This window comes from Hydra vulgaris, chromosome 10 (assembly GCF_038396675.1).
Source record: "Hydra vulgaris chromosome 10, alternate assembly HydraT2T_AEP".
NCBI lineage: Eukaryota > Metazoa > Cnidaria > Hydrozoa > Anthoathecata > Hydridae > Hydra > Hydra vulgaris.
The window spans coordinates 19011370-19023505 of NC_088929.1; the positions used below are offsets into that span (position 1 = coordinate 19011370).

Consider the following 12136-nt stretch of genomic DNA (forward strand, 5'->3'; position numbering starts at 1 on the left):
ATGCCGAGCGGATTTGTAGAGAATGAGAAAAAATATCTTCAATTCATTGAGTTCTATAAAAAAGTGTATTCAACGCTTGAAAAACAAAAGCAATATCAGCACGCACAAGAGTTGTGGAATGTAGTAAAAAATGATCAATCCTTGTATGAAAAAAAAGTAAACGAGTTAAAAGTGAAAGCAACAAAATCGAAAGGATCAATTATGTCATTCTAGGAAAATGCCTTTTCACCACCTAGCAAAAAAAAAAAGATATTCATCCAATGCCGTCTTCATCAAATGAAACGCCAAGTTCTCTAAATGCAACTACGATAGAGCCTGCAAGCATTGAACTTGGTAAGCTAATTTCTGTAATATTTTAAAACATTTTCTATACATTGAGTTCAACCAAATTATAAATCAAACTTTATCGTACGACTATAGAGCAGTCACATAAACTTATTTATCATTAGCCACTAGACCTATTTTCTCTATCCAAAATAAATCGATTAGTATCAACTGCCAAGAATTTATAATCATTTTTCAGTATTTTTTAATTTAAATTTAACATCCAACAACAAGAAAAGAGAAAATCCGGCACAAATTAGGAGTCGAACGAAAATCTCAGATCTTGAATCGCAACGTTCATCCTTGATAATCGTACGCGACTCTGGTTTGTCTACCGTATCAAAGGAACAAATAAACACTGTGAAAGAAAGCATAAGAAAAGAAAATACATAATTGGACAGGTGAGATAATTTAATTGTATATAATTTCTTTATTAAACATTTATAATGTCTAACTATCAGGTTTCTAGTAAATATCCAGAGATATATTCAACAGCGCTTAATTGTGCGTATAGAAAAGCGTCTTGGCCAAAAAAACATTTTTCAGACAGAAATTTTCATAATCTATTTGTCAATAATAATTTCTAGTTTGAAATGAGAATTTGCGTACTTTTTCTTTTGCAACATCAGCCAAAGTTCGCAAAACCTTAAGTATAGAAGTTTTTATAATGTAATCAAAGATTTTCAGGAATTTATTTTTTCAGATTGATTCGTGAATCGGCTCGTCAAAGAAAACAAAGACAAAAACCTAAAGAGAGTATCGAAACTGTATGTCAGAACAACCCTGAAGCGTCAAGTGCCTTGAAACAGTTTATTCGAAACCATCCTGGACGTCCGCGTCTTGAAGTTGATCAACCCGAGCTTTTATCAACAATTATAAAAATTGTGCGGAACTCATCAGCAGCTGACGAACGTCGAAAAACAAACTGCCTTCGTAGCGTCTCCACTTTGGATGACCTTCAGACAGAGTTGACAAAAATAGGCTTTACCTTGAGTAGGAGTGGTTTGTACCTTCGTCTTTTACCACGACGTGGAAACACTTCTGAAGAAAAAAAACATGTCAACACGGTTCCAGTGAAGCTATTACATCCAGAAAACTCAATGTGAAAAAAAAACAACGATAGAATGTTTTCAAAGTCATTTATTGACGACATGTTTGAAGTTTGCAAATTATTTGGACCAAAAGCTGTGCTTTTTATTTCCAACGATGATAAAGCCAGGGTTCCATTGGGTCTTGCTGCAGCAAGCCTTTAAGCGCCGTTGCTGATGCATATGGAATACAAGGTCAAATCATCATGGATCACAACTTTGTCGTTGGCCCACAGCACAAATTGATCCCATCAGTGTATGGCATATGCGAAGTTAACAAAACTGGAAATGTATCTTATAGTGGGGACACTTTCATACGCATAAGAAGTGGGAAACACGATACATCAAATGCTTTTACACATGCTTTTGATGTTAGAGAGCTTTTTAAAACCAAGTTGGTTGAACGTAAACCAATTATGTTAATGGAGACTGATGGATCTCAGGATGAGGCACCGCGCTTCCCTAAAACCTTAGCAACTGCTGTTGATCTCTTCCGCTTGCTTGATTTAGATGCCCTTCTTCATGGTGTAAATGCAGCTGGGCTTACAGCCTTTAACCCCGTCGAAAGAAGAATGGCACTTTTTTCTCATGATTTGGCTGGAATAATTCTTCCTCATGATTATTTTGGCAACCACCTTGATTCTTCAGGAAAAACAATCGACCAAAAATTGGAGCTAGAGAACTTTCAAAAAGCGGCTACCGTTTCAGGCCCAAGTTTGGGAGAAAACAGTCATTGATAAGTATCCTGTTCATTGCCAGGCTGTACCAGTTGGAAAAGCATATGAACCACCTACTCCTGATCCTGTTTGGGTAGAAAAACATTTTCAGCAATCGCGATATAGTCTTCAAATCGTAAAATGCCAAGACAAGTCATGCTGCACACCATTTCAAACAAACTGGATGAAAAACCTCCCCCAACGTTTTATTCCATTTCCAGCCATTTACGAATACTGCGAGAGTGGTTATAGAGCAATAGAGCCGTCTACAAATTTTTAAAAAGTATCAAACCAATCAACATTTCCACCACTCACACATCGCCTTTTGCTACATGATATACCTGCAGAAGGAATAAAATACAAAATAATACCATTTGGTCTGATGAAAGAAAAGCTATCAAACGGAGTTTGCGTTAACTGCAATAAATACTGGCCAAGTGAGGCTGCAATGAAACGGTATAAAAAAGCACATAAAAAACGATTGAATTGGAGAGTGAGGAGAGTGTAAGTGAAAGTGAATATATTAATAAAAGTGAAGATGTCAGTGAGGAGGTTGTCGATAAAAGTGTGGAAGCTGAGTTCATGCCTGTATTTGATAATATGTTTGACTTATTTAAGTCACCATTTGTGAAAATATAAAATATAACATACTCGCAAGAATCCTTTTTTATAATATTATTCTTTATTTTTATTATTAAATTCCCGGTTTTTATTAAAGTACAGAGAATAGTCGAAATAACTAGATATATTTTGGTTTTTAATGTTTTATAGCAGCCGTGGCGCAGTGGTTAGAGCATTGGACTCGTAACCCAAGGGTTGCGGGTTCGATCCACGCTCGAAGCAAATAAACGTTATCGGTAAAGTTGGAAACTGAGAGCTAACTTAATAAATGAAATTCTTCTTGTGGCGGTGCTCTGTGATAAAACCATTAGGACTTCTTAGAGCACCTAAATAACTAAAATAAAAGTTATGCATTCAGGAAGGGGGGCTTTATTTTGGAATAAATAATGCGTACGTACGCAAAGGGAGGAGGTCGTCGAAAGCGTACAAGTGCGTACGAGGGGGAGGGGGGGGGGGGTTCAAAATCAGTACATTTACTGCGTACGTACTTTATGGATGGCCTCATAACGTATACATAAAAAATAAAGGAAAAAGAAAACTCTACATTCTTATTTATTATCGGTAAAAAAGATACAAAAATATGAACACCTGACCTTGAAATAAATTTGAAAATGGTGATGTTGAAATTGGTGGCACCATAGTTTAACAATTGTTTGAAAGATTCAAAGAATATTGTCTACCGATTAGAGATCTTGTTTTAGCAAGGAGAAAGTTTTTTATACGAAATCTAGATGCTAATGGTCCCTCAAGTCTGACTCAAATATATAAAAACCGTCATTTATTTTACAAAATAATTGAAGTCTTTAAATCTGACAAAGTCTGAAATATTTCGAAAAGAAGCGGATTTTACTCTTACTAAAATGATTGACATATGCAGAGCTGAAGAGTTTGCAAATGCAAAAATGAAATCATTGAAATACGAAAAAGATATTGAAGTGGTAAAGATATGCAGAATGTCAAGACAAATAAATGCATCAAACGAACAAAAACAAAAATGTTTAAAAGAAAACGTAGATTGGGTTAATTTAAATCAACAAAACTAGAAAAAAAAAACAGTGAAAAAAGACAAATCAAAAAATCAAGACTCTGTCTGGTTCCGAGAGACTTAAATCAAACTGTTCAGCCTCAGAATAAAATATTTAAGAAATTAAAATAAATACTCTCAGCGATGTTACGCTAAATGTAGTTTTATATAGCACAAATTACAAAGTGAATGGATGGCCTTAGGATGAAATAATGGTTGAAGAATCAGTAAAACTTTATTGATCGTTTAAAGAAGAATTGACACTAATCAACGGAATAATTTTTAAAGGAAAAATAATCAAAACTCTAATATCGATGCGAAAGGGCATTATTCAAAAAATACATTTAGCTCACTTGGTAGTTGAAAAGACTAAAACAAGAGCAAGATAAATTGTATTTTTACCTGACATTAATTTATAAATAGAAGATTTAGTCAAGTCGTGTGAGACATTTTTGGAAAACAAGGGAAAAAACACTATGAAGTGAAATTCAAAATTATTCATTTTAAATTGTAGGAAATGGTTTACTTCTCTGGAATAACCAAGGTTTCACAACACTGGTCAACTACAACTGTTGTTGTCAAGAAATTAAAAGATTATACAACATCTAATCACTGACAGTTGAAAAGAAACTAAAAAAAACTTTTTCTAAATTTAGTATACCGTAAGTAGTACTTAGTGACAACGGCACAAAATTTATCCCCTTCAAATGCCAAATATTCAGCGCAAAGTGGGAATTCAAGCATACAACTAGCACCCATCGGTATAAATAACCAAATATAATGGGTGAGAGGCATGTGCAAACAGTAAAGACCAAATCAAAAAGACTAAATCAAGATTTGTATCTAGCTTTACTAGAAATGAAAAACACTCGTGTTGACGGTTTTGCATCACAGCCTCAACTAGTAAGTGAAAAAAGCTTAGATCCACTCTCCCAACTGTCACTACTGCAAGCAAATTCAATTGAGATAAATAAATTTAAACACAATTGAGAAAAAAATTCAAAAAAAGATGTATAACAACAAATGCGAAAAAAAAATTGAAACTATAAGTGATTGAGATTATAAAAATTGAAATTATAAGAGTTTTCAAATATATGATGAAAATGAATGGCACCAGAAAAATTGTCGGATGCAAACAACCACAATGTTCCAATACAAAAACATAAAGCAGAAACGTCGTCAAAAGAAACAAAAGATATTTACTAAAAATAAAGGAAAATAGTGATTGGGAAATCGACGATTCAGACAATGACAGCAATAAAAAGAAATCATAAGCAAAAGTAAACAAGTTGTCTCATCGAATACTGAAAAATGAAAAAAATACTCAAAACAAAACTGACAAACGTTAATTATAACAAGATTATCAAGAGTTTTGAGTAAATATAAACACTATACCGCACACAATGAATTTTTTAAAGAAGGAAGATGTAATGATTACTACATACAAATCCGCACAAAAAAAATTCTCGTATGAAAGCACTTATAACCTGTAAAAAAAAGCACATATGTTAACTTAGTAAAAATCCAATAGTTTGGGTTAAAATATTATTGTTAATTGTTGCTACGGCAACAAAGCAATTAGCCGCGCAAACTTTTAAGTTGGTAAATTGCACAACTGCGAAAAACATTGCACAACAATATGTCCAAGACTTTTTACTCTCTAGCAGTTAAAATTTTAAGCAACAACTTCAAAACAGTTTAGAACTCGATTCTAGTTTTGATACAAAGTTTGTGTAAATTATTTTAGTGGGTGATTCCGGTCAAATTAATTTTATTTGAACATAGAAAAAAGCAACGTAAATTAATTCTTGCATTTTTATATCTAAACAGAAAATTAGAATTGAACCCAAAGTTAAGTAAACTTCTTAAAGTGTTTTTCATAACATCGGTTTAAAGTAAACATTGTTTTTAATAACGGATCAAGCATTTTTTGGTGTTTGAGATTAAATTAACTTACAGACATGAAGCAAACTCCAAACATTTGTATGTTTATACTTATGTCAAATGATGATATTTTGGGGCTTTTTTTGTTCCCAGCCTCCAACCACCGCATTTTTTTGCAAAGCATGATTGTTTGACATAAGTATAAACATACAAATGTTTGGAGTTTGCTCCATGTCTGGAAGTTGATACTAAAAAGACATTTTTTTGAACCTTCAAAAGACGTTCAGAACGTGTTTTGAACGTTCATAAGACATTTTTTTAGGTCTAAATACCGGCTGGGTTAGTACAACTGTCTTCAATCATCTAAAAACTTCTTGAAACTTCAAGTTAATACTTTACATAAGCAGAGTTATGACATATTTTTAATTTATTAATTAATATTTTAGTTGGTATTTAACTCCTAGCAAACATTTATTTTCCGAAGTTGAGAGTGCTGCTTTAGTAAAATGTATCATTTAATTAAGTGATGAATTTCCATTCGATAAAGAAGATTTACGTCATATTATGAATAGCTATCTCATTAGTTTGGGAAGAAGAGCAAAAGAGTCTAAAGTCTTTCCTATTCCTTATTTTATCAACTAATTTTAAAGAAGATATCCTGAGCTAACAAATAAATTTTTGCCAAACATAAAAAAATCTCAAGCAACAATTAATGAAGTAATTTGAAAAATAAAAAAATTGCATACATAAACTTATTTTTGTGTCATTAGTTTTTAATATAGTTGGGTTCATTATTATCGAATAATGAAGAATTAAAATAGAAGAATTCTTTTATCTTTACACGTTAAATTTTTTATTAACCAAAATATTAACAAAATTGATCTTGTGATCTTTTTAGGCAAGCTTTAATAAACATTAGAAAAGTTTTAGGCACATCAAAGTTACCGCAACCATAGAGCAGAGGTTCAGAAGATCCAAGGTTCAATGTCTTTTCCGACCGTAAACGCGACGTCGGTAAGAAAAGTGCCATAAACTTTCCGTTAGGTTCTCTTAAAGTGCATTAGCAATCTATTTGTACAAAAAAACAATTATTTTTTAACGAAGTCTCTTTAAGTTAATAATTAAAAAGAAAGTTGTTTTAATTTAGTTTATTCAGAGTTCAAACTATTGTAAAAAACTGTTCTTTTTAAAAATGCGTTGCTGATACGTTTTTTAAAAAACGTTTATAATAAGATAAACTACTGATAAATAGTGAGGAAATTTTAAAATTTATTTAATCGTTGCTTAAAATGTTGAACATTGATTATTTACAATAAAAAAATCTTCTTAATAAATAAAAAGAGCTGGAGCAAGCAGAAAACATACACTGTCTCATCACCGAGCCCCATTTACATTGAAGAATTGTCAGTTTATATACAGTAATAAAAAGCAGCTAAGTAATTAATAAGAATTTTAAACACGTTTATTTACACGTGTAGAAATATAACTTAATATATTAAAGATTAACAACAACTTAAATGAATGGTAGCTTTTCAACAAAAAATTAAATTAGAATTATTTAAAATTACAATGCAAGAGAAGTATTGTCAATAACTGCTTTTTAGATAACTTTTTAGTATATTATTATAATAATAAGTTATCTAAAAATATATAGTATTATTTAATATTATTTGTGTATTTATTTTAAAAGAGATATTTTAAATCAAAGTTGTTTTGTAATTAGAAACTCTTCTTTCCTGAACTGTTCCAAAGTTTCCTTAAAAAAGGTTCGCAATGAAAAGTTCTGTGGGTTCCAAATACAATTCTGCATGCATGTTTTTGTTTACTATAAACCTTTTTTATTTTACCATAACTTGTACTACCTCATATATTGTAGCAGTTTGAGATAAAATTATGAATATATGAAAAGTATATTTTTTAAAGATTCAGTATTTAGAAATGGTTTAGTTTTATATAATATGGAAATATTTCTTGAGATTTTATTTTCAATATATTTTATATGTGGTTTCCATAACAAATTTTCATTTAGTATTACTCCTAGAAAATTAACGATGGGTTCCCTTTTAATAAATATTTTATTGATTAGGAGATTACGTAACTGCTGCAGGCTACTGAAGTTCACTGCACATAGGTTCCATAACTTAATAAAATTTGCACAATTATGCTAATAAAGATAATGAAAATTAATGAACGTTCATCAAATGTTTTCACAACAGTTTGAAATTTCCTTAGCCTCGTAGTGAACTTTTTCAATATAACGCGCCACGGCAAAAGATTTGACGGCAAACTTTTTTTATTTCGAGCATTCTGGGATAATGTTATCTCGGCGTAGACCTCTAAAGATCGCACGCTGCACCTTGTAACGACAATCATCATATTTTTAAGTGGCAGTAATCACTATGTCCCAACAGTGTAAGGGTTCATGTTTTGTGTTTGTAATTTAATAGTAGTTTTTTAGGTGTTTAAAATTTAAAATAATCGGTTTATCTCGTGAAAATATTTTAGAACATTAAAATAAAATGTTATAAAAGTCAATTCTTTAAAAGAATATTTCATAGGTTTTTTGTGTTAACATGATGGTATATCGTTGTTTTAACACGATAAAAATAGTGAACTTTTTTCAAAATATAATTGGTTTAGCTTGTGAAAAAGTTTTACCTTAAAATAAAATGTTTAAACAACTATTTTTTTTAATTTGGTCTTAATTCCTAACAATCATTATTTAGAAATGACAGTTACAAAGATAGCTGCAGTAGTTCGAGATTTTTTTTTCTAATAAAATATGTGTTTATTAAGCAACCATTAACCGTTTATCAAGTATAAGCGACCAAGAATCAAAATCAGGGTTGTTATTGCTTGAATTATTACTATATAAAGCTTGCAATTATACATAGAGTCTGTAGCAATTAAATTAATTTTTTTTTAATGTTTGTTACAGGTTTTGAACAAACAGTAAAATTTTCATTACTTTGTTTTATTAAATTATTTATATTTAAGCTAATGCATACATGATATTTTAAAATACTATTTTCAGATTCTCCTTATCCACCGCAAGGAGCTGTCCCGCCATCTGGTCCTGGGTATGATTTTTAAATATTTTTAAGTAATATTATGATATAATCACACATTTATATTTTTTGTATATTATGTTTTATATTATATTGTATTGTTATATGTTTTATATTGTATATTATGTTTTATAAAGCTCCGTGTTAGGGTTGTGTCTTTTTTTACTTGTTGAACTCAATAACTATCCTTAAAATTTTTAACAGCGTACCATTTTACTGCTTGCATTAACAAATTTTCAACAACAAATATTATAAATTGTTGAAAAAAAAATCATGATTTATCCAATCTTCGTTAGTGGTTTTCTACTAATTGTGTTCTGTGTTCTTAATGCACTAGCCTTCATACATTTGTCATTGCATATATTCTCCACTAAAATGAGGATTTCATGAAACTAGACATGTTAAAACTTTGTGTAATAATTACCCTTGGATTTATTTGACATTAATAAAATAATTGGTTTAAAGTTAAGATAAGTTTTTTGGTAAGCAATAAACTTAATCAAGTAGGTGTAGTGATCTATTTGATAATTTGACTGAGTAAGACTTAACATTTAAGTAAATTAAATGTTTTATTTGACACTTTTCATGGTATGTTGGTTATCTAGTTACCAAAATGGTATTATAATAGTTATAATAAATGTTTTAATTTGTTTTAAAATTCAAATTAAATTGAATTCTGTTATCAATTAAAGTTTCTCTTACAAAAATCCAGATGCCTTGTTTTGTCAAAGAGCCTACTTTAAAACATTTTTTTTAAGTAGGCTCTTTGACTGAAGTGACTTTGACTTGGCCTAAGATTAAAAATTATATTAGATCAATACTGATTAAATTTCAATTGAATTATTTTTGAATTGACTTCTTAATGCAAGAATAATATTTTAATTACTTGATACTAATGAGTAATTGTATTGATAATTTACTTAATGTTTTTTCTCATGTTTGAAATTATTATCGCACTACAGGTTTTTAATTTAGTTATAAAATAAAGTCTAGTCAATGGCATTTGTACTGTATTTCAATATCTGCAACTTATTATTTTGTAAAAAATTTGTATAAGTTCCCGAGGATATTGTTGGAAAAATTTACTGACTTTTGTTGTTTTTATTTATTATTTTCTGATATTTTCCCTAAGTTGTTTGGCTTTTATCTCCCTAAATTGTTTAGCTTTTGAAAGCTTTATCTTGTTCCTGAAAGTTTTGAGTTACTTATTTTGAACTTGTGCTAATAATATATGTTGCATTTATTTTTTTAATTTTTTTCATTGACGTTTTTTTGTTTTAGTGCTGGTTATGGACCACCCCCTGGTTATGGTAATTATGGTCCTCCTCCAGTACAAAACTATGGTGAGAAAATTTTTTAATCTTTCACAAATATGTTAATCAATGTTCTAGTTTCATCTGATATATTTTCACAGATATATGTTTAATAAGTTATTTATACATTTAATTAGTTACAGGGTTCCTACGCTTGGTAAAAATTTGATTATAGACCACTATTCAAAATACTTAGTAAACCTGGAAATTACTCTGGTGAAAATTTAGACTCTGAAAATATTTTAAAAGATTTTTTTATTATCAAAATATATTTGTTAAAATTATAGTACAGAATATTTAGATAAAACATTTAATACAAAAATATGAGGAAACTTTAGAGCAGCAGCGACTCAGACTTTTCAATTCTGTGACCCCATGATATTATTTGCCAAGTTGTGGCAACAATAAAGTTATTATTTTTATTAGGCTGGGTATGTTTTTTTTATATTTTCAGTGGTGTACACTAGGATTTTGTTCGGTCTTCCGGCGGGCGACTGAGAGTAATAATTTAGGTAATCGTGGTCGCTCTCCATTATTTTGAGTCGTCCGTTATCTTTTAAAAAAGGTTTTATGTTCTAAATGTCTCACATTTATTTTTTTAAAGTGTGTGTTTTCACTATGAATGAAATTATATTTTCAAAGTTTTTTCATTTATAAAGTAGCATTTAGCATTTATAAAGTAGCGTTTGTGTTTCCACTATGAATAAAATTATATTTTTAAAGATTTTTCATTTATAAAGTAGCATTTGAAATGATTGGTATTTTTATTTGCGCCACCTTTTATGTAATTAAACTTTAAATAAATGAGAATTGTGAAAAAACTGTTGACACATTTATATAGTAGTGTTTAAAATGTTTTGGTATTTTTATTTGCGTCCATTTTATGTAATTAACCTTTAATTGAATGAAAAATGCGACTTTAAGGACTTTTTAAAAAAAAGTTTTTTAAAAAACATTTAAACTAGCGTTTTAAACAACTTTTTTTTAAACAACTTTTTTTTGTATTTTTATTGCCCACTCACTCTTTTTTAAAGAAAGAAAAGTTTTTTTTGTAATTAAACTTTTAATGAACGATAATTGAAAGATAAAATAGCTTTCAAACAAAGTTTTTTTGAAGTTATTCTTTAAAATAAAAATTTATCATATTTAAATTATTTTTATTAATATAACAATGGAATGTTTACTCTTATAGAGCTTATAAAAAAACTTTGTATATTAAAATTTTATTATATTATTTAAAGAAGGTGTTTTCAACAAGCGTTTTAACAAAATTAAATTAAAAAAGTTTATTATTTAAAAGTGTTTGATAAATAAACTTTTAACATAAGAAATTTTTATAATTTAATTTTGTAAAAATGTTTGCTAATTAGCAGCAATTATGACTTCAAAACTTTCATTCATTTATAAAAAACGAAAACTGGCGTTCTAATTTAAACAGAATGACATAAGTTAATAGAAAAGAAGGAAAATTTCAACAATAAGATTGTAAAAATATTGGTTTATTGTTACGTTAGATTAAAAAGTAATTATCAAAAGCTGTTTCAATGGTAAAAACTAATATTTTGTTGATAAAAAGTAATAGTCTTTTGAAAACAAAAGAACAAATTTACCGTTAGTGGCAAAAATGTTACTTAGAAATGCAAACTGCAACAAAAAAATAAATTTGAATAATAAGTAACATAAATTTAAGTAATAAGTTACAAAATGAACCAGTTTTAATAGTCGCCTGGCCGGGCAATTCAATTGCATCAAAACATTGTTTCCAGTAGCCCTTCGAAAGATTTTGTGGCATTTGCCATTGGGCGACCGCAAGTGTACACCACTGATTTTATATAATATTTTAAAGATAGAAACTTAACTGACTGGTGTTTAAATTTTTGTTTTTTAATTGTTTTTTTTTTTTTTATCATATAATTAAGGATTATTTTTTACCGGATATTTCCAGAATTTCGGATATTTTTCTTGCCTTTTAGTTTTTACAGATATCCAAAATGTTTTCCATACATACCAGTTTAGTTATATATTTGTTTTTTATGTTTTTTCACTCATTACACTTACAAAAATTAAAAAAAGTTGAGAAAAAAAATTAAAAACAGCC

General features: G+C 29.2%; 1 protein-coding gene and 1 long non-coding RNA gene across 2 annotated transcripts in view; both read left to right on the forward strand.

Moving 5' to 3' along the window:
* LOC136086522 (uncharacterized) lies at window positions 1-2778 on the forward strand. The gene is made up of 2 exons (XR_010641392.1): window positions 1-725; window positions 1028-2778. It is a non-coding gene; the product is annotated as an uncharacterized LOC136086522 (long non-coding RNA).
* A 5160-nt stretch (window positions 2779-7938) lies between these two features.
* LOC100197414 (RNA-binding protein cabeza) overlaps window positions 7939-12136 on the forward strand; it is a 28594-nt gene continuing 24396 nt past the window's right edge. The window contains exons 1-3 of the mRNA XM_065807422.1: window positions 7939-8069; window positions 8692-8737; window positions 10007-10068. Of these exons, the coding sequence (XP_065663494.1) occupies window positions 8057-8069; window positions 8692-8737; window positions 10007-10068 (121 nt within the window). The 5' untranslated portion in view covers window positions 7939-8056. The remainder of the gene's footprint in view (window positions 8070-8691; window positions 8738-10006; window positions 10069-12136) is intronic.